This window comes from Vipera ursinii (assembly GCF_947247035.1).
Source record: "Vipera ursinii genome assembly, chromosome: 2".
Classification (NCBI taxonomy): Eukaryota; Metazoa; Chordata; class Lepidosauria; order Squamata; family Viperidae; genus Vipera; species Vipera ursinii.
In genome coordinates, this window is record NC_139513.1 from 148,801,106 (window position 1) to 148,822,423 (window position 21,318).

A 21,318-nucleotide genomic window follows, 5' to 3' on the forward strand; every position below is an offset into this window, starting at 1 on the left:
ATGCCAAATATCTCTTTGGTCCTGTCATTACAGGATTCCCTTTGCTGTGTACCTCTGCAAACAATGTAAAACAATGCATAGGGTCTGTGTTGAATGCCTTTCTGGATGCCGACACAATGTGGGTGTATCCCGTTCATGCCTGTGTTGTAATTAAGTGTGGTCTTGATTTTTCTTCCTTGTTCTTACTATATACTGTTCTTTGGTTTGGTTGACTGTGTGGTAACCTCAGAGCAGCTTAGATAATTTGTCTAGTTTTCTTCCTTTTGGTACATGTATGTATTACTGTATTGCAGCGATGCGTCTGTTTTTCTTTTCCTGAGCACTGAAAACTTATATAGGAAGCTATTCTGTGGAGTGTGTTTCTTGGAAAGAGTGCAATACAGGGTTTCTTGGGAGGGAAAAGTATACTGCTAGGGACATCTCCATCACTACCAACAGTGTGGTTTCCCTGCCCCTTGCACAGGGGCGGCTCCTGTTATGTAATATCAGCAGCCCCCAGCGAGGCGAGGCGGGGCTTGCACTGTACAGCTCAGGCCACCTGGAGTCTGGGACAGCAGCAGCGATGGAGGCACCCTGAAGCCCCATAGCAACTGGGCCCGGAGAGGTGGAAGTCTCTCACAGGTGGGGAAAGTTGGGGGTCCTTTCTCCTGCACATCCTGGAGGAAAGATTTTCTTCCCCACCCCCCAAGCTGCACACCTGGCTAGACGGCTAGGAATTTCACCAGGTAAGGGGCCATGCCACAGCCTCAAAGGATATCATTGTTTCCACTCCTGTTAGGGAAGGAGGGAGGGTGGATGCTATTTCGGTACCTGAATGCCTAACCAGGCATGATTTGTGGGGGAGGGGGGGAGGGAAGGGAATCTGACTAGATGGGACCTCTAACCATGTGTGTGTTTGAAACTCCAAGACCAGTCAATCCCTTGGCCCATGGAGCTATGCATCACTTTCAAAAGGTTCCCCAGGGAGCAAATTCTGCTGGATTGTAGTTCCTGTCTCAAGGCATTAGGTTTTTGCTTGATTTTAAATCCTTCATCAGTGAACAGTAAATGCTCTACGTTCTGTAGGGTATGACCCAAGGGATTGGGAAATACTTGGAGGATGAAGAAATAGAAGCAAATTAAAGATGTTTTGCTTACCTGTCAATTCTGTTGTAGAAATTGCAGGTGTGTCAGTGGGATATTTTGTTCAGGAACTTTGAGATAATACCTGTTGAGTTACTCTTTTTAGGCAACATAGACTTGGCTGGAGAAAATGTAGCTTCCCAGTGAGGTCTGAACTTCTAGGGGACCAGGAGATCAATGCAAACTGGAATGAAGGTGACGTACACAAAACCGTACCCAAGTAATGATCTCCTGCATGCATAGAGGAACATGTAACTGTAAAAAAGAGAAAGAAACTTGTGGTCTCTGAATGCCTAACAAATTTATTACGGCATAAACTTTCCTGGACTTCAATCCTCTTACTCAGATGTATGTTGATATAAATTTCCTGTAATAAATTTGTTAGCTTGTAAGACATCACAAGACCCTACCTGTTGAACATGATTATAACCATTAGAAAGTATAACTGTAGAGGTTTGCTTACAAACAGTGCAGCATGCACTGAATTGAGTGCACAAATGCCACTCTGTGATACAAAGATGCACAAAGAGAATTATATATATTATCAAGTCTTTGGAAAGTTCTTGTAAGCTCATACCAGGAAAATATAGAACACAACTCCCTACAGATCATGGAAATCAGGGGTAAACACTATCTGCCTTATCCATTTCACAGCATTGTTGTTGTGGGACTCAAATTAGGTAGATCTCATCATTTTAAATGCAGTAAACAAATAAAATATGAAGCATTCATTGCAAAAATCGGATAGATAAAATATTTGGGTATTTGCAGCCATCTCCTGAGCTGTATTAATAATAGTTTTTTTTTACAATATACATGCTTGGGAAACCTGTTTTCGTAAAATGAGATTTATACTAATGTCATGTAATATAAAATATAAAGTAAAAATATTTTTTCTCCAGGCTCCATAATATTCAATAATGGGGTGAAGTTGTTCACAGGGAATGAAACTGGGAAATTTTGTTTGTTAATTTGTTCCATGATTTAAAGCTAGGAATAAGATTTGGATGTTATGGCTGGTGTAGAAATGAGCGAGGCATATGAACCAATGTAGTGCAATGGGGATAAGCTCAAATCCTTATTTAGCTAAGAAGCTCCTTTACTGACTTTGACCAAGTCACTCTGCATAAAGCCAATGGGTAGCCAAAAGCTGTGCACACAGCCACAGCGTCTGATAATAACCATCAGAGGACAAAGCAAAATTATTGGGGTGTAGATATTCTTGGTTGTTTTTTTTTAAAATTTTAATTCCATTTATATCCCGCCCTTCTCCGAAGACTCAGGGCGGCTTACAAACTTAGCAGTAGCCTTCATTCTATGTATATGCCTGCTTTTTAGGGCTTTCACACACACCCCAAGCGGCATTATTACAAATTGCCCCCAACAATCTGGGTCCTCATTTTACCTACCTGGAAAGGATGGAAGGCTGAGTCAACCTTGAGCCTGGTGGGATGCGAACCTGCACTAATTGCAGGCAGCTGGTGTTACTTAAGGAGGCATTAGCCCACTGCTCCACCAAGGCTCTTTGCAGAATACTAAAAGTGACCGAGAACTTTTAATGTTTGTAGTGCATATATGCTCATTCCATTTTTTAAAAACTGTGGTAAAGAAGTTTTTTTAGATTTCTGATATTATTTCAAATACCAGAAAAACTCTTTGACCAGAGATGAAATTGCTAGCATGTCTACCAGCAAAACTGACTTAAAGAAGAATTGTATCTTATTGATTTATCCTTTATGCTTTGTGGTACATTAATATAGATTACATTTTCTGTACAATCTTGGTGAAGAGATTAGCATATAGTAAGAATTAATAACCCAGCTCATACATATGCTCAGCCATTATACGGGTGTTTGGTTCTGGCTTAGCAAGTTGTATAACCTATGATATGAAGAAGATAGTAAGATGGAAATTTTAACTAGAGGTCTTTGGTTATATCTGACTTTTTTTTCCTGAACAGTTCCTTCTACTCTTTCAGTATTCTATAGACTCTTGCACTAATGCTGTTTCCTTTCATGTTATATGCAGTATAGGGGAATTGTTATTGAACCAGTCTATGTTGTCCATCATTTATAAAGATGCGGTTGCAAACACCCATTTTAAATTCATTGTAATATGGGGTGTTGTGAACATGCAGAACTATGTGTCAAGCTGTGTATGCATGGACATATATTTCTGTATCTACATGTGCATACATACATGTGCATATGTTTTCACTCTACTGCCCTCTTATGGGTATATATAGATGACTCTGCTCTTATTTTTTTTTCTAACCTGGAATCCAGAGGGGAGTCTGAAAAAAACTTCCTATGCTGTTCTAGGGACAGAAATAGGAATCTTCTATCAAACGTACTATGGGTCCAAAATATATCAATGGGTATGCTCCACCATATATTGATAAAGGAGTCATAACTGACATCAGGGCTTTTTTCCTCATAGAACGCTCAGAACGGAGTTCTGCCATTTTTTTTGGATGGAACCTTGTAGGGTAGGCAAGGTGGGTTGTATGACATATGTGAGTTCCGGCACCTTTTTCTTTTACAAAAAAAGCACTGACACATACCTGCATGTTCTCATTCCTGTATCCCATTTAGGAACTATGTGAATAAATGTTATATATGGGAATTTGGCAATGCAGACATAAATAGATTATGTACTAAGAAGCAAAACTGGAACTACTTTACACACCCATCTGTGCATCTGCTTTTTGTAGCAAAACAACCGAAGAAGTGTATCTTCTTCAATGGCCATATTTGAGCATGAATATACGCATTCTTGCAAAATGAGCTTCAAGGTCATTTGCAGCACATTTGCATGGGAGGATGAGAAGCAAGCATCTGCTTGATGGATCAACTGCAAAGACTCAGGATAGGAAGTAACTTTCCTTCAGGTCTGTCTAGCTAGCTCAAGGTTACTTATTTTGACTGACAAGAACAAGTGCTTTCCAAATTTTGACTAGAGGTCTTCCCTATCACCAGTTAATGAAAGTTCTAACTAGAAGTGTCTACCATATACAAGCTTTATCATCGGGCTGTGGTTTTAAGAGTGTGGGATGAATTGATTATTTCCATTCAGAAGAAGTATGGGACAGTTCTTTGGGTCTCTGTGTAAATGAATTTACCACATTGTAGCCATTCTGGCCAGATTGATTACCTATTTATTTACTGCCTAGCAAAAAAATACCCCCCCCCCCACATGCATAGAATGTTTTCCTTTTGCTTATCACAATATTTTCTTTGACCATGGAGATTATATTTAGTAAAAACTGGCTATCCATAACCCATGTTTTCAGATCATGAAACTGATATAATAACTTCTGTGAGTTGCTGGATATTATTCAACTACCATCTCTTCCAATGAATGTGATTAATGAGCAGAAATAATGGGAGTCACAGTTCAATAATGTTAGAAACAGATGAATAACGCTTTATTCTATATTTATCCTCACTCAGCTAGAACCTTCTAGGCCCATTTTCCAAATTCCCTCTCAAGTGGCTTAACTTTCAGGAAAAACTGTTGATAGATTTATTTTCACTTATTGAAAACTCTTGTGTCATTTACCTGTTTATTGTTGGGGCGGGGATGGGGGGAGAAATGAGCATGACAATTCAACATTTTGCAGCTCTGCTAAAGCCTTCGTGTATTTTCTTACCCTGCCCCTGGAGCTCTCACAGAAGTTGTGGGTGTTCTTTTTCTCTCTTGTGCAACATCCCAACAGAGAGGATGAGGAAATTGCAGGACCAGTCTCTGTTGAAATATACATGAGAATAGCAAAGAGTGAGTGGTGATAACGGACCACAAAGAGAATGGGGGAAGAAGATCATGGAACAATTACTTTCAGATATTTGGTGCTTTCCACACTAATTTTTCCCCTCTCACAACTAATCAACAGGTCTCATTCCTCTTCCTAAGATATGGTAGCTAAGGGTGATGACATTCAAAAATATTTGGATGTCATACGAACTTTTTTATCCATCCTTGAGAATCAAACAAGAAACACCCCACAGTTATACCAGAAAGCAAGGCCAGTAATATTTCAAAAGAGGTGTGCTGGATAAGAAGTGTAAAGTGATCAACATGATTCACCCAGCTATCCAAATATTATCTACTCTGGCAGTTAGGGATTTTCTGTCACTGATATCTGATTCGCCTTTCTCACAACTGGAGACAGCAGTGACTGAAAGCAAAAGAGGTGTGTGAGGAACACGACCTGGGTGCTACTACTGAGTTTTTGTCTATCCATAACTCCTTTTTCTTGTAGCTACTCAGCACAGGTCTAATTTAATCATTATTCTTTTCTCATAGCACCTTGGCCATTCTGTTTATGTGAGGAGGTTTTAGCAATTTCTCAAGAGGCAACTCTATTGTTCTCAAGATACTTTGAGGAAGCCTTGCTTCTTAGAACAAGAAAGAGCCATCTGAAAACCGTAACAGATTTTTTTTTTGTACTTTAACAAGGGTGGGCTGATGAAGAGTTGGACTCAATTTCTTCTCCTGAAGCAAGTGGATTGGTAGCTGAATTTTATCTCAGTTGTATTAATGACACAATGCAACAATTAGCTATTTTAAGGAAGTGGAGAAACAGCCTTATGGCATACAGTTGTTTTTTTCAACAGAAAGAAATTATCAAAAGGTTTAGAAATAATGGCAGGGAGATGAGGGACTGCTCCAGACCCCAAAAACTGCCACCTGCAGCAGTTTCCTCATTCTTGCCAACAGCAAGATCATCCTAAGATGGGCCAGAAGTCCAAAATCTTTAACAGCAACTAACAAAGAGGCCAATGCTGTGCTCTATTTGAAATATTTAAGATGTTCTCTCTATACTCTATGTTAGATTTGTTTCCATAAATTTACTTGGCTACTTGTCTGGAATTTGTCATGAATATTAAACTGACATAAGGGGTGTGAGAGAAAGCAGAAAATACATAAGATAAATGAATCCAGATCTGTACAGACCTAAAGTAATAATATTTTTCAAATACCTAAGTAATTGCAGTAGGACTTCTGGCTGTTTGATCTTCTGAGATTTTAAACAGTTCTCCTATGTGCATAGTTGTGTAATTGCTTCATGCAATTTACTAAAAGTTATCATTTCTCCTTCACATTCCATTACTCTGATGCAGTCTTTTGCAGTTGTTCCATGCTGCCAGACAGTTAAATAGTGTCCAATGTTTTCCCCAATTCAGACACCTCAGTAGCGGAAGTGAGCAAAAAAGTGATGCTTAGTGGACATTTCTGCTGTTGGTGCTGCAGATAGATAATTTTAGACTTTAATTGTGTAATATGGATGAGTATGTATCTTTTTATATGATAATGTTTTATTGCAGCAACCCATTTCTGTTACATTTGGAACCATCAGCTGAATGATGGCTTAGGCTTCTGTCCAAAATGTTCCATGGTGTTACCATGGTACATTCTGCCATGGATGTCACGAGGAAATTTGGAATTCTTAGATTCTGGAACTTCCAGAGATAGCAGGAATTACCCATTATATTTTTAATTCTCTTGGTATATACTTCCTCTCCCAGCCACAAATGAAATAAAAATAGATTTTTAACTCACTTCATTCTACATGGGTCTGGAATAAGTAATAAATAGTGCTTTGAAACATTCTAAGAAATCCAGCAGATATTAGTAGTGACTAAAGTATACAAAATACTTCACATACACCTCAAATACAAGTGGATGCTAACCTACAGAATCACAGCAGGTTTTTTGCAATAAATAATATATACAAACTCATTACCATGATATTAAGGCGATACCTAGTTAAAGAAATCTACTGATGAAAAAAAGTGTTTGAACTGGTTCTTCAGATAATTCATGATTATGTTTGTACATGATTAAAAACTATGATTCCAGAACACATCTATGATACATGTAATATAAGCCACAATGCACATGAGGGAATGGGAAATGCCTCTTCTTAGATGGTATTTTCCATCAGCATTTTTGATAAACTTTTTTACTACAAATATTTTAAAATATTGAATTGTCTTTTTCAAGCCACATTTAATCAGTGAATTATTTAAACAGTGAAATCCTAAATACATATGGATGAAAAAAATTGCACGTTCTTGTTGAAAGTTTTGTCAATAGACATTTGGTTCAGAAACCATGAAGACTACTGCACTAGATCACATATCAGATAAATTTTAATTGCATTGTGTGTTTTAGATGAAACACGTTCTGAAAGTGAGACTTTCTTAATCATTGACAGGTTTGTGAGTTTAAAAGGATTGGTATACAGGTCTAATACACTTGTGCAGTACTAGATATTTCCAAATAGCTGAGGACCTAGTTCTGAGATACTGAGAAATATCAGTTCATGCAGCTTTTCACAGAACTCGATTCAAAAGAAAACAGGATTGGAAAATTTCTTTGGCCTTTATTTATTTATTTATTATTGGGACTTATATGCTGCCCTATCTCCTGAAGGACTCAGGGCGGCTAACAACAATAAAACACAATAATACAAATGTTAAAAAAAGATTAAACTAACAAGCCCCAGTGATAAAATATTAAAAACATTTTTTTAAAAAAAACCCTATCGTCAGTCCAGGTCAGCCTGATAAGTCTGTTAGATTTCTGAGCACCCCTTCCCCCCCCCAAAGAAACCCTTCCAAAATTTTGCAATGTCATGAAAGCTTTGGGCAATCTTGCTCCCTTTTTTTTGCAAATTCTCCATAAGAACACTGAAAACAGATCATCTGGTAATTTGGTGAAATTATGGTTATTTTATTAATTTGTTTTATAATTATTTCTAGATGAAGCTTAGGGTCAGATTCGACATCATGATACTCGTGGGTAAAATTTCTGGCTGTCATAACAGATTAAAAAAAATTATGTAAATATTTTCTATCTTGCCTTTTCGATAAATTCTCATAAGTTTGCAACATATTGCAATAATATCTGCAAGGAAACGTATCTGGTAAGAGGCAGGTGAAACCCATCATTCTGCTTCTTACTAGAGTTAGTTGCATGGAAAGGGCCACATAAAGTAAATTAATCACAATTAAATTGTGAAGGAAGAGATCACTGAAAGAATCTTTATAATCCATCAAATCTGAGACTCCTGGGTAGGCCAGAACAGTCAAAGATCACAATGTGGATCTTTTGACAGGAAGAAACAAGTATCAATAAGAGGCAATTCAGAATTCATAAAACAGCCAGAACACAATCAGATGCCTGCAGTGCAGCCATCCTCAGTCTGTACACTCAAAGAGTGCAGCTGTCGAATCCAGCCAACTGTTTTCTTCAAGAGGGTTTGGAACAGTTATCATTGCCCTGATTAATCATGCATTGTATGCAAGCTTTCTGTTGGTCCCACTGATCAATTTAATTCACACAATCATTCATTGAAATGTATTAATGAAATGGTATGTCTGGCTTGGTTGAAAAATAGTAAATATTGAAACAAATACCCTAATAATGAACATAATCTGACGGAAAAGCAAGACACAAATGAAACTCTGTAACATATTGTTTTGAGTGGTATAGAAATCAGAACATTATTCCTCTTACCCTCCATATTTTATCTGACTATATCAATAATTGCAAAGTTGCTGATTTTTACAAGCTACAAGAAGCCTTTTTTAATGATTCCATAATAAAAAATGATTTCACTTGTGTCAGATCCCTAGTTTAGGGTGTGCCTACTGTACCTGCTGCCCACATCTTGGTACACGAGGACAGTTGTTTGTTCAAGGTAAGAATATCAGTGAGCTTGCTCCCAGCAAAGAGGAGCCATTTATGAAATCTGGCCAATGGGAGGAAGACAGTTTGCTTAACAAACATGTGCACTCAGAAGCATTATGATTGGTCTTGCCTTCTCTCTGTCAGTGCAATGTCAGCCCAAGATATTTTGTTGCCTGAAATGGAGCTAGGCCGCAGGGGTAGGCAACCTTGGCTCTTTTATGACTCGTGGACTTCAACTCCCAGAATTCCTGAGCCAGCCAGGAATTCTGGGAGTTGAAGTCCACGAGACATAAAAGAGCCAAGGTTGCCTACCCCTGAAGGGCCAGCATATGACTTTTTTCCCCCGGTTCAGATACCAATTCCTGTATTCAGTGTCATATTTTGCCTTCCCTCCATACTGCCATTCAAAGTCAGTTACTCACCTGGCTGAGGAACAGTATTGGATCTATAAATGGAGAGGTAAATAAGGGCTATAAGCCATCCCCAGCAGGCCCAGCCTCTGTATATTTATTTATTTATATCCCACCTTGTTTTTTCTAAATAACACAAGGCAATGAACACAACTAACACTCCTTCCTTTTCCCATTTTCCCAATGACAAACCTGTGAGGTGAGTTAGGCTGAGAGAAAGAGTGACAGGCCCAAAGTCAATGAGTTAGCTCTCATGCCTAAGCAGAACTAGAACTTACAATCTCCTGCTTTCTTGCTTGGTGCCTTAACCAGTACTCAAAACTGCCTCTAGATGTACATTTTTAGAATAAGCAGCACGATATCCAGAGGAAGGTGTAGATGTACCCTTATACAGTAACTGAGGGAGGATAGGCACAGGAGATCAAGCTAGGTATGTCAATCCTCTTCTTCCTCTCATTTGTCACTCATTACTTGGATTAAGCTTGTGCTTCCTATTTACTGTGTGCAAAATATCTAAGCCTTCCCTCTGCAAGCACATTGTAGCTGTGATTGTGGATTAAAGTATAAAGAACATGCTTTTGTGTTTTAATATCAGAACAGGGTGATGCATTTTATATTCACATTCATACACAAAGGCACACACCCATATAAACAAAAGTGTACAGTTTATCTCCTGTTGCATAATTTATTCTGTTTTTGGTAATAAGGGGAGTAATTTGTTCTCCACCCTTAACCACAGGAAATCTTATTCAACAACTCCTCTCTCTTCTGAAATTTCTCCAGGCTTTCCCCATCTAATTAAACCTTAAGAGCTAATAACTTACTGTTCTGAGAGTTGTAAATTAAGATTCTCGAACAGCTATATCCTGCCACCATTACTGTATTCTGTGACTTTTCTTCTTCTCATATGGAACGATGAGATACAATAATCAAGAATAGGGCTTAACTTAGAAACCTTCGTTCGTTTTCTCTTCTCTGCTGAAAATATTCTTTAAGACCTTCTTGGTGGGTCTTCTCAGGTGTTGGAATTTCCCAGAATATCCTCCTCTACATTTAAAATAATCTGATCTCAAAAATGCTCAACTGGTTTTCATAATAAGGTTGCCTTCCTATAAGTCTGTTGTGGTCCTTTTTTTAAAAGCACTACAATATTGTAACTTGTGCTGGCTCTGAAATTACATTTATTCAGGTCAACTATAGTGGGACAAAATGTTTCTTTTAAAGGCCCATATATCCAGAGCTATTTGAACCATCCTCTTCTTTTTCCTTAACTGAGGTTAAGAATAGAATTGGAGGAGGATTAAAATATAGAAAGTTGATAAGCAGCATTTGGCTGAAGCCCTCCACGTAGAAGCATATTCTTGGGTCAAGCCAGAACTCAACTAGTCATACCAAGTCCACCATTCCTCTTAAGGAATGTTCTTTGCATGTATATCTTTTCTATCAAAATGACACCAAACTTATTTGTTTGCCCAATGCAAACAAGCAAGCAAACAAGTAGGCAGTAGAAGTCAAACGGAAGAGGAGCAGCTAGCGTAGCAACTATGGCCACGAGGGAGTACACACAGTGAATGAGGAAAAAAAATAGAAAACTGTTTTTATTAGGTGAATTAAAATGTTAATCGGTTAATACTTTAGTAATCAATAGCACTTAATTTATATAATTTATTTATTTATTTTTATTTTTATTTTAATTCCATTTATATCCCGCCCTTCTCCGAAGACTCAGGGCGGCTTACAAGCTTAGCAGTAGCCTTCATTCTATGTATATGCCTGCTTATTAGGGCTTTCACACACACACACCCCAAGCGGCATTATTACAAAGTCAGCTTAATTGCCCCCAACAATCTGGGTCCTCATTTTACCTACCTCGGAAGGATGGAAGGCTGAGTCAACCTTGAGCCTGGTGGGATGCGAACCTGCACTAATTGCAGGCAGCTGGTGTTACTTAAGGAGGCATTAGACCACTGCTCCACCAAGGCTCTTTCTATAATTTCTATAAATTATACTTTATACTTTATACACCACTTCATAGTGCTTTGCAGCCCCTCTCTAAGCAGTTTACAGAGTCAGCATATTACCCCATGTGAAGTGTCATAATTTCACAAACCCAATTCCACTATTCAAAAGGCTTGTCTTTTTGCACTCAGCAGCCATACTAACTTGGGAAAAAGCTCACAGTTGACAGCCTTTCTTTTAACCTCTGGAACAAGCTTCAATAAGTGAAAATATGGGTGCTATGGAATCAAGTCAATATGTTTTAACTGTTATAACCAGAGCACAAAGTTCAGGAAATCTCAGTTTCATGGAATTTAGCCTGAGTTGACAAAAAAAGGAAGATGGTGTGAAAAATTGGGCTACTACGGTATCATTCGGGCTCTTTTTTTGTTGTTGCATTCTGCCACATTCTCCCTTTAACTGTTCTTGTCCTGTAGAGATGATCTCAGCCAATTCTTTGCATGATTTCTAATAACGAATAAAATTGTAGACACAGAGCTCTTGATTGATGAGCAGCTGACAAAACACCCCACCCATATTGTTTTAAAAAAACATCTCCGACACTCCTCTGGGCAAACCCTAGGACTGATACGAAGGTTGTTATCTGTCTCTTGCAGGAAGAAACTTGGCACCCTTGTGGCTTCATGAATGTCTGATCCAGGCAGCTGCACGCTGCAGATTCACAGGGCTGCTGCAGAGGTAAGGGGAAGAAACATTGCAGCTTATCGTAGACCAGATGGGCAATCCCACCCTTGTCAAGTTGGGACTGAGAAACAGAGGCAGGGAAAAAGGAAAAAAAAGTTTCTGAAAATCATCCAGAAAGAGAAAGTGGTAAATTGTTCCCTACTACTGCCTCCTAGAGAAATCTTCTTTGCCATTATTTGGGCTAGGAGATAAGACTAGTGAAGTAAGAATGAAGAAAGTACAGAAAATCCACAGAGTAGAGCTTCTGGAATTTTTTCCAACCCTTTTACCGGTAGTGGCCATTAAAAACTTTCTGTATTTCAGCTGTGTAATAAATTAATCTGCCTTGTGTGTTTCTGTTTCGCTCTCTCTCATGCTGCATCTGGGTGTCCAATAAAGGAAAATATTTGGAGTGCAGGACTGAAATGGAGTTCAGGTCTGAAATGAGGGCTCCTTGGTGCTCTCTGAGCTTGTTTTCTTGCAGACATTTCATTACCAAAACTAGGTAACATCATCCGTGCTAGAAAAGAGTGAGGTTTCCTCTCAATCTATATTCTAGAGCAGGGGTAGGCAACCTTGGCTCTTTTATGACTCGTGGACTTCAACTCCCAGAATTCCTGAGCCAGCATGGCTCAGTATGGAAACCTTTCCCCTCAGCATGGCTGGCTCAGGAATTCTGGGAGTTGAAGTCCACGAGTCATAAAAGAGCCAAGGTTGACTACCCCTGTTAGAGGCTTGCCTGTCAGTAGTGGTGGGGGTGGTCTTCAAGTTTCTTTGGTTGGGCTGTTAGCTTGTTTGGCAGTTCCTTGATTGGGGAACTTCTTGATTGTTGTCTGAGGTTAATCTTGGAGATAATCTATGCTTGTCTGGATGCTGATAGCTGGTGGGGAGGTGTTTTGGTCTTTTTGTTCCCTTTATGGCTTGTTGATTCACTCTTTTGTTTATGTCTATGTGTCTGTTGATGGCTAATTTGCCAGGCTTCTAGAAATTCCCTAGCATTTTTGGACTTGGCTTGGTCTAATATGGTCACAGTTTCCCAGTTGAAACTATGGTTAACTTTGTCCATTGAGACTCCCCCTAACAAACCCCTACTCCTTACCAGCACTGATGATGTTACTCAGTTTGGGTAATGGAATGTCTGCCAGAAAACAACCAAGCTCAGAGAGCACCAAGGCCCCCACATCTGTGTGTTTTTGTGTACAGATGGTCTTCCCATGCCCCGCTCTAGGGCATATGACCAAGAGGGAGAAGGAATTTGGATCAGTGCAGTCAGCAGCATTCTGAGTCACTGCCCAGTTGCCCCTCCTACTGAAATATCCTAGGAGAGATATTTTTTTCTTCCTCACAGCCCTGGGTAGAAAATGTCAGACCCATTTTCAAACTGGGCCTTTCTTTAGCTAGCTCCTCCCATCACACTTGACCTTCGGGAGAGGGCGCTACTTCAGTTTACAATTCTAAAACTATAAAACAGTTAAAGCAATTGAAAGCAATAAAGACATCCAAAAAATAGACATATACAGCAGCCAAGATAGCTGACCAATTTAATAGCGAGTACAGAGTGAGCACCTGTTACTCGTCCCAGCTTCTGCCAACCTAGCAGTTCGAAAGCACATAAAAATGCAAGTAGAAAAATAGGGACCACTACGGTGGGAAGGTAACAGCGTTCCGTGCGCCTTTGGTGTCTAGTCATGCCGGCCACATGCCCACGGAGACATCCTCGGACAAGCGCTGGCTCTTTGGCTTTGAAACGGAGATGAGCACTGGCCCCTAGAGTTGGAAACGACTAGCACACATGTGCGGGGGAACCTTTACCTTACAAGAAATGTAGCTCTTAACATATTCTGAGCCCGAAGCCCTGGTATACATAGCCAGGTTTTTAAAGCCTTTTTAGCCAACAGGATTGGGGCCATTCTAGTCTCCGATGGGAGAGCATTTCACTAAGCAGGGGCTACAGCAGAGACTACTTTCAACTCGGTGGTTGACCTGCTTTGGTTGATGGGCTCTGCAGCATGCCAAATCTGCTGTAGCACATAATGGATGATTGACAAGGTATTGCAACAGTCAGTGCTGGCAAAAACTCAGCATTCAGCATTTAAAACAACCAAACCCAGTAGTGGTCTCCTGCAAAACCAGCATTTGCCTAGGTGGCATCGAGGGAGAAAGCACAGCGACAAGCAGAAGTGTGCTTTGGGTGCCGATGACAACTCGGCACTTACTGACTCAGGTAGTCACCAGATGGCGGCAAAGTGAGGCGAAACCCTCTTGTTGCCATCTAGTGATCATCTCGATTTCCTGTTCCTTCACCTCCTCTCATTTTAACTTGGCCACAACTCCTTTGCCATCTCTTTCTCAGCTTTGGATGTTGGCCACATGTTCACAACGTCTTGTAATATTTTTGTCTGGTCTTAAGCCTGTTTACTTTTGGGCTAGCTGGTTTCAGCTCTAAGCAAATCCACTCTCAGCCATAGAAGCTTACTAGATCTGGGTGACTTTGAAGCAGTTATTCTCAGTTAGCCTGAGCTACTTCACTGGGTAGTGTGGGAAACATTGGAGGTCAGGGCACCTTGTATAGTCCCCTGAACACCTGGAGGAAAAGTAGCATATTTTTTTTAATCCCATTTATATCCCGCCCTTCTCCAAAGACTCAGGGCGGCTTACAATCTAAAGCACAAACCAATGTGCTTAGCAATAGCCTTCATTCTATGTATATGCCTACTTATTAGGGCTTTCCCCCCCCCCCCCAAGTGGCATTATTACAAAGTCAGCTTATTGCCCCCAACAATATGGGTCCTTTTTTATAAATATAAAAAAGGGATACATTAAAAAAGAGCAGGCTGCTGAACAATTTGGCCTGCCTCAAGAGTGGCCTTAAGCAGCCCTTCCATTACACAGCAAAGCCATGCTCGGTGGTTCATTGAAAATCCAGCAAATGTGGAAAAATAAGCCTCTTTTGCACTGCCATGTTTTAGTTGTACTGTATGCTCTGCTCAGTTATATTGGCTGTGAGATTTATACCATTTAGGCTCTGATTGTGGATTAGTTTAATTGGTTAAAACTCCTCAGGGGCCTTCTAACTAACCAAAATGATACTAAAGAGAACGCAAATGTGTGTGTGTGTGTGTGTGTGTGTGAATGCATCACTGAGTTAATCAAAGCCCAATCAACAGTTGGTTTTGCTTTTTCTCATACATGACAATTGTGTTTTTTTTTTTTTAAAAATTGTATTGATCGAATTCTTGAGTTCTTGTATTGTAAATATTGTGTTTTTAACCTGACACAGACTCAGGAAGCTTACAAAAATCATAATCAAGTACTTATAAAGAAATTCAGGCAGTAGATAGTAGAATGTATTACTGACTTCACGACTAACTGTAATCTGCAATCAACCTATAGTTTTGAAAACAGCTGATTAATAGATTGAGGCTTCATTCAGCTTGATGTAATGTAAGCAGCAGAGAAAAGGGAGTAGATTGAACTATTCAAGATCAGTTGAATCTAATTGTTTCTCCTTTTTTGTATGACAGAACTTTGCTGCCACAGCTGATTTTGGAGGCACTCTGCTGGAGCAGACACTGGGCAGAAGTCGACCTGACAAGATGTCCCCCTGCCCACCCCAGCAGGGATGGACTCGGAGTACCTTCCTCCCTTTGTACAACCCCTTGGCAGGGGGAGAAACTTGCTCACAGGGGGAAATGGAGCTAACCTGGCAAGAGATTCTCTCAATCTCAGAATTGCAGGTAAGCACGGGACTGACAGAATACGCTGTTATTTGAACAGCTTTGAGGAAGATTTTTATTTTATTTTTTTTATTTTTAATCCCATTTATATCCCGCCCTTCTCCGAAGACTCAGGGCAGCTTACAATTTAAGCACAAACCTTCATTCTATGTATATGCCTGCTTTATTAGGGCTTTCACACACACACACACCCAGCGGCATTATTACAAAGTCAGCTTATTGCCCCCAACAATCTGGGTCCTCATTTTACCTACCTCGGGAGGATGGAAGGCTGAGTCCCGAAGGCAGAATTAGAACTCACAGTCTCTTTGTATCTAGCTGATGGCTTAACCACGACTTAAACTATCTGTCTTGTATATATTAGGGTAAACAATTGTTGGTTGATTTGACCTGTCTTGGTTTTGCAAAAAAGGATAAGTGTCTATGGAGATTCTCAGTCATCCAGGTCATGGTTGTCCCAAAGGTGCTTTTTCACAAGGCAACTGGACTTCCTTGTTTTTCTTTGAAGTCGTTTCGCTTCTCATCCAAGAAGTGAAATGTCTTCAGAGCTGAAGAAGCTTCTTGGATGAGAAGCGAAACGTCTTCAAGGAAAAACAAGGAAGTCCAGTGAAAAAACACTGTTGGGATAAAAAGCATAAGTGCTTCCCAAATCGAATCAAAGGTAACTTTTCTAGTATATCCCAAGGTTTCTCATCCTTTGTGCTTCAATTTTTCCATAACAACAATCACGGAGGCTCCGAATGTTTCCAGTATTGTGCTTCACTATTCAGTTACCGTCCCAAGATAGGTTTACAGTCATTGTTTCGTGAGACAACTCAAAAGAACCGAAAACATAACTGTTGTTAGTTCACGACAGTGGCTGCCAGTTTGGCTGAACGGTATGCTGTTGAAGTACTCGGCGGTATGAGTGGAGCACATCCCCCAGCTACAAAATATGCATTTAGAGGGGTTAGTCCCTCTACAGAGCAGTGTACTGCATCCAGGTTGCAGGGCGGCAGGTATCCATTACAGCCATCTGCCTTTTAAATCTTGAATCTCCCAACACTGCCCCCATTCAACAGCAGACCCTGGGGAAGAAGTGAGGTGGGGGAAACCATGTACAATGGGGGATCTGTCCGATGGGATGAAGCCTTCTTTTGTTCTTGGGGGAATGTTATCGAGCCATCTTAAGGGGCTCGGCACCTGCACAGTCTTTTTGAATGCCCCTGTTTCTTTGCTCTTCCCACCTTGCCTTCAGCGATACGAACATCACATAGGAAGGTGCTCGGTTGATGTTACAATTATATAGCAAGTCAATAGCTTTACAGACAAAGCAAATCTCAAAAAACAAAACAAAACACAAAACCCCTGAAAGTCTTTAAATGATATTTCACTTGGGGGGGGGGGGGAAAGAGCCTTGGTGGAGCAGTGGGCTAATGCCTCCTTAAGTAACACCAGCTACCTGCAATTAGTGCAGGTTCGCGTCCCACCAGGCTCAAGGTTGACTCAGCCTTCCATCCTTCCGAGGTAGGTAAAATGAGGACCCAGATTGTTGGGGGCAATAAGCTGACTTTGTAATAATGCCGCTTGGGGAGGGGTGTGTAAAAGCCCTAATAAGCAGGCATATACATAGAATGAAGGCTATTGCTAAGCACATTGGTTTCTGCTTCTTAGATTGTAAGCCGTCCTGAGTCTTCAGAGAAGGGCGGGATATAAATGGGATTAAAATAAAATAAATAAATAAATAAAATAAAAAACGTATTGGGAACACTTGCGATTTAGTGAGAAAGTGGGGGGAAAAAACTATTTTGAGACTGGACTAGGATATACGGGATTAACTGTCAGAAAGAGCCTGAGCAAGCCATCAGAAATTCCTTGAATTTGACTGCAATCCCCTGGAGCCTCTCCTGCACACTTTCTGCGTTCTTGGCAGAGAGGAGGGGAAGGAATCTTTCTCTCTCAACTTTTTTTTTCTTTTTCTCCTTTCTTCCTGCAGGGTCTTGATATGCCAGCCGAGAGTTGCTATGATCCAGCTTTATGTGGTCATTCCCAACAGGTGGTGCCATCCCCTAGCTATGGGCCGTGTGCCGGGATGGCCGAGAGTTCTGCTTCCAATTACAATCACCCTCCTGCAGCCTATGACCATTCCTACCCAGAAAATTTGCCTGCTTCTTGTAGACTTTATAGCTACACAGGCATGCTGATCTCTTCCTCCCTGGAGCCTCCGGGACCTGCTATGCTGGGCGGATATAAAGGGGTGCCAGGGATGATGTTGGGGAGGGAGTTAACTCATGGCTATGGACCACAGGGACCTTGCAAGCTCCAAGAAGATCTGGAATCAGACTCTGGGTTGTCCCTTAATTACAGCGATGCAGAGTCCCTGGAAGCCGAGGGACTGGAACGGGCAGAATATCCATCTTTGTATCCCTTGGACCACCCTCCTGCCTACCCTCCATTGGCCCCCGTCCCAGAGATGCCCTTCCCTGAGCATCACCCAGAACATTCTTTGGCAAACGGGCCAAGCCCACAGGGAGAATTAGTTGGCAGCAGGGATGAACGTCGGGCTCTGGCCATGAAAATCCCCTTCCCTGTGGAAAAGATCATCAACTTGCCCGTGGATGACTTCAATGAGCTGCTGTCACGTTTCCCGCTGAGCGAGCCTCAGCTGGCACTAGTCCGGGACATCCGCCGCCGCGGCAAGAATAAAGTGGCAGCTCAAAATTGTCGCAAGCGCAAGCTAGAGACATTGGTGCACCTGGAGCAGGAGCTGGATGAACTAAGTCGCGAGCGGCAGCGCCTGTTACAGGACCGTGGAGAGTTTAACAGGAGTCTGACGCTGACCAAGCAGAAGCTGGGAGCCCTGTACCACCAAGTCTTTTGCATGTTACGGGATGAAGCTGGCAATGCCTATTCCCCTGATGAGTATGCGCTGCAGCTCACTATTGATGGCGGTGTCTTCCTTGTTCCACGCAACAAGCAGCCAGAAAGTGCCAATGGCTGAACTGAACAAGACGTGGTAGAAACTGGGAGGGTGGAATGGAGCCAGTTGACCCCCCCACAAAAGCATCTCTCTAGGGGGCTTGAGACAAGCCAAATGTTAAAAAATGCTCACACTCCATTAAGCAGGCAGTACAGCTGAACGTGACGCCATTCAAATCACCCAGAATTATTTTTCATTTCGTTGGGAGAAAAACAGGGTTTGGTGAATACAGTACCTGGAGTTTCTTAAGAATTCCTTATGCAAGCACCCATCTTTCTAAAACAGTCCCACCAGACTTAGCCACTGTGGCCCAATTGTGAAGGATGAATTATAATCCCAACAGTATTTATAGGACTATTTGTAATCCTCAACCCTTTGCTTACTTTGGTACTTTCAGCCAAATTACCTTGCATACAATATATGAGGGCCTTGCTCACCTTACGGCTTTAAAGTGTTCCGAACCTACCAGGCTACAATTTTCACTACCCAGAGCAAATACGAAGAAGCCTATTGTAAATTAGCTGTACATCCCTTTCTACACATTCCCAGAATGTTGAATTAAAAAAAATAAAAAATAAAAATGAATTCTGCTAAAGCCTAGTTAAGACTATATTGCTGGGAGGTATAAGAAATGAATGTTGTTGGTATTCAAAATTATAAGGTCCAAGAGGCTGTCCCATTTTCTTTTAACTTTTTAATCATAAAAAGTTTCCCAGACTATGTTATTCCTTTTCACAGCACTTGCTAGGGCCATTACCACTATATGCCAGCCATAGAAGAATTGGCAGCAAAAGGTTTGAAAGATTGTTTTTAAAGGCTACAGAAAAGGCAGAAAGAAGAACCTGTGTAGTTCTAGTGCCTTACCATATGATCTCAAGAGATTAGCACGATTCAAGAGAAAACACATAAAAGATTATCAAACTGCCTCAAATCAGGAGTCCTGTAACATCTTTTCAAACTAACCAATTCTATAAAAAGGCACACGCTTTCATGAGTTGCTGCCTTTTTAAACACTAGCCTGAAAAAAGTGCTATCAGACTTCTGAGTTTTGGCTATTATAGATCAATATGGGTTCCTCTTCCTCAAACATGTTGCTTCAGTACATAATTTTGGCATTTATTAACTTGCAAGTGGAAGTTGTCCTAATGTTCATCCCACAAAACCCAATTTTCAGTTCATATTCTGACTCCTTTGTTATAAATATGGACGACGAAACAAATGATCAGTAAGATGTTTCAGAATGATTTGAACACAATCTATAACCTATGGAGTCCTGTACTGTAATTGTTTTTAGCTTTAAACAGGATTCCAGCTGCATTTAGTATTTAGGTACAGCTAAGTGACCTAGAGCAGGGTCACGATGGCTGAGAAATTCTGGGAGCTGAAGTCTACAAGTCATGAAAGGACCAAGTTTGAAGACCCCTGACCTAGAGTGTTTCCACCGTCATGAGATCACTTTCTAGTCAGCTTTATGAATACAGATAATCCTTGACTTACAACCATAATTGGGACCAGAATTTCTGTGGCTAAGCAAGACTGTTAAATGGTTGTGCGATTTTGACTTTTGCCAGTTGTTAAGCCAATCACTGCCATTAAGTGAATCATGCAGTCATTAAGTGAATCCAGGCTCCCCCCACTGACTGCTCGTTGAAAGTCAGCAAAAGTAGCAAATGGTGACCGCATGATCATCCCAGGACACTGCAACCCATAAATACATGGCATCGCCCAGAGCCTGAACTTTGGTCACCTAACTGAGGAATCTGCAATGGTTGTAAATGCAAGGACCAGTCATGTCACTCTTTCATTGCCATTGTAACTTCAGTTGCTAAATGGTAGCAAGTCAAGGATTATGTGTAGCTGGTTATAATGTTGACTCAGGTATTTGATGGACCCTAGTATAAATGAGCATGTATTTACAAAGCGTTTTATGTCAGTTAATGAAATGGACCAAAATACTTCAAACATGCATTCATAAATGCCCTTCCGCCCCCCCCCCCCAGCCAGGCTCAAGGTTGACTCAGCCTTCCATCCTTCCGAGGTAGGTAAAATGAGGACCCAGATTGTTGGGGGCAATTAAGCTGAAAGCTGACTTTGTAATAATGCCGCTTGGGGTGTGTGTGAAAGCCCAGCAGGCATATACATAGAATGAAGGCTACTGCTAAGCTTGTAAGCCGCCCTGAGTCTTCGGAGAAGGGCGGGATATAAATGGGATTAAAATAAAATAAATAAAATAAATAAATAAATGAACCCTTTGATTTACAAGGAATTCAGTCTGCTATGGAAAGGATGGGATGACAGCTACAAGGCAAGAATACTTTGGCAAATATATTGATTACTAAGAAAAGACAAAACCAAATTGAGAAATGTTGATATTGTAAAGCCAAAGCAAGAATTGGTTACTTTCCTTTTAGCTGCAGAGGGAACATTAAGTCATATTCTGTAGAAAAATTACTCAAGAGTAAATAGTTACAAAAGATAATTGTACATAAAATGTGCAAATTTATTAGTCCCCAAAATGCTGAGTATTAACTGGCCTCTAATACTCCATGACTGAAATACTGTACTGTCATCTGCTGGAAAAAAAAATCTGTTCTTTTGTGTGATGGTGATCCTAGAACAGGGGTAGGCAATCTTGGCTTTTATGACTCGTGGACTTCAACTCCCAAAATTCCTGAGCCAGCCATGCTGAGGGGAAAGGGAGTTTCCAAGC

The 21,318-nt window shown here is 40.7% G+C and overlaps 1 protein-coding gene and 1 long non-coding RNA gene across 4 annotated transcripts in view; one reads left to right on the forward strand and one right to left on the reverse strand.

Annotated features, from left to right (window-relative positions):
• Positions 1-21,318, reverse strand: part of LOC310635778 — a 306,456-nt gene that overhangs the window by 181,115 nt on the left and 104,023 nt on the right. The window lies entirely within an intron of this gene.
• Positions 564-19,450, forward strand: NFE2 (nuclear factor, erythroid 2). Of its 3 annotated transcripts, XM_083355020.1 has the most exons (5): positions 564-725; positions 3,836-4,012; positions 11,846-11,927; positions 15,437-15,649; positions 17,625-19,450. In XM_083355020.1, exons 3-5 carry the CDS (start codon positions 11,877-11,879, stop codon positions 18,627-18,629), a joined length of 1,269 nt encoding a protein of 422 aa, XP_083211146.1. In that variant the 5' UTR covers positions 564-725; positions 3,836-4,012; positions 11,846-11,876; the 3' UTR covers positions 18,630-19,450. The 3 variants fall into 3 exon arrangements, with proteins under 3 accessions (XP_083211146.1, XP_083211145.1, XP_083211147.1); XM_083355019.1 differs by lacking the exon at positions 3,836-4,012; XM_083355021.1 differs by lacking the exons at positions 564-725; positions 3,836-4,012 and adding an exon at positions 9,622-9,660.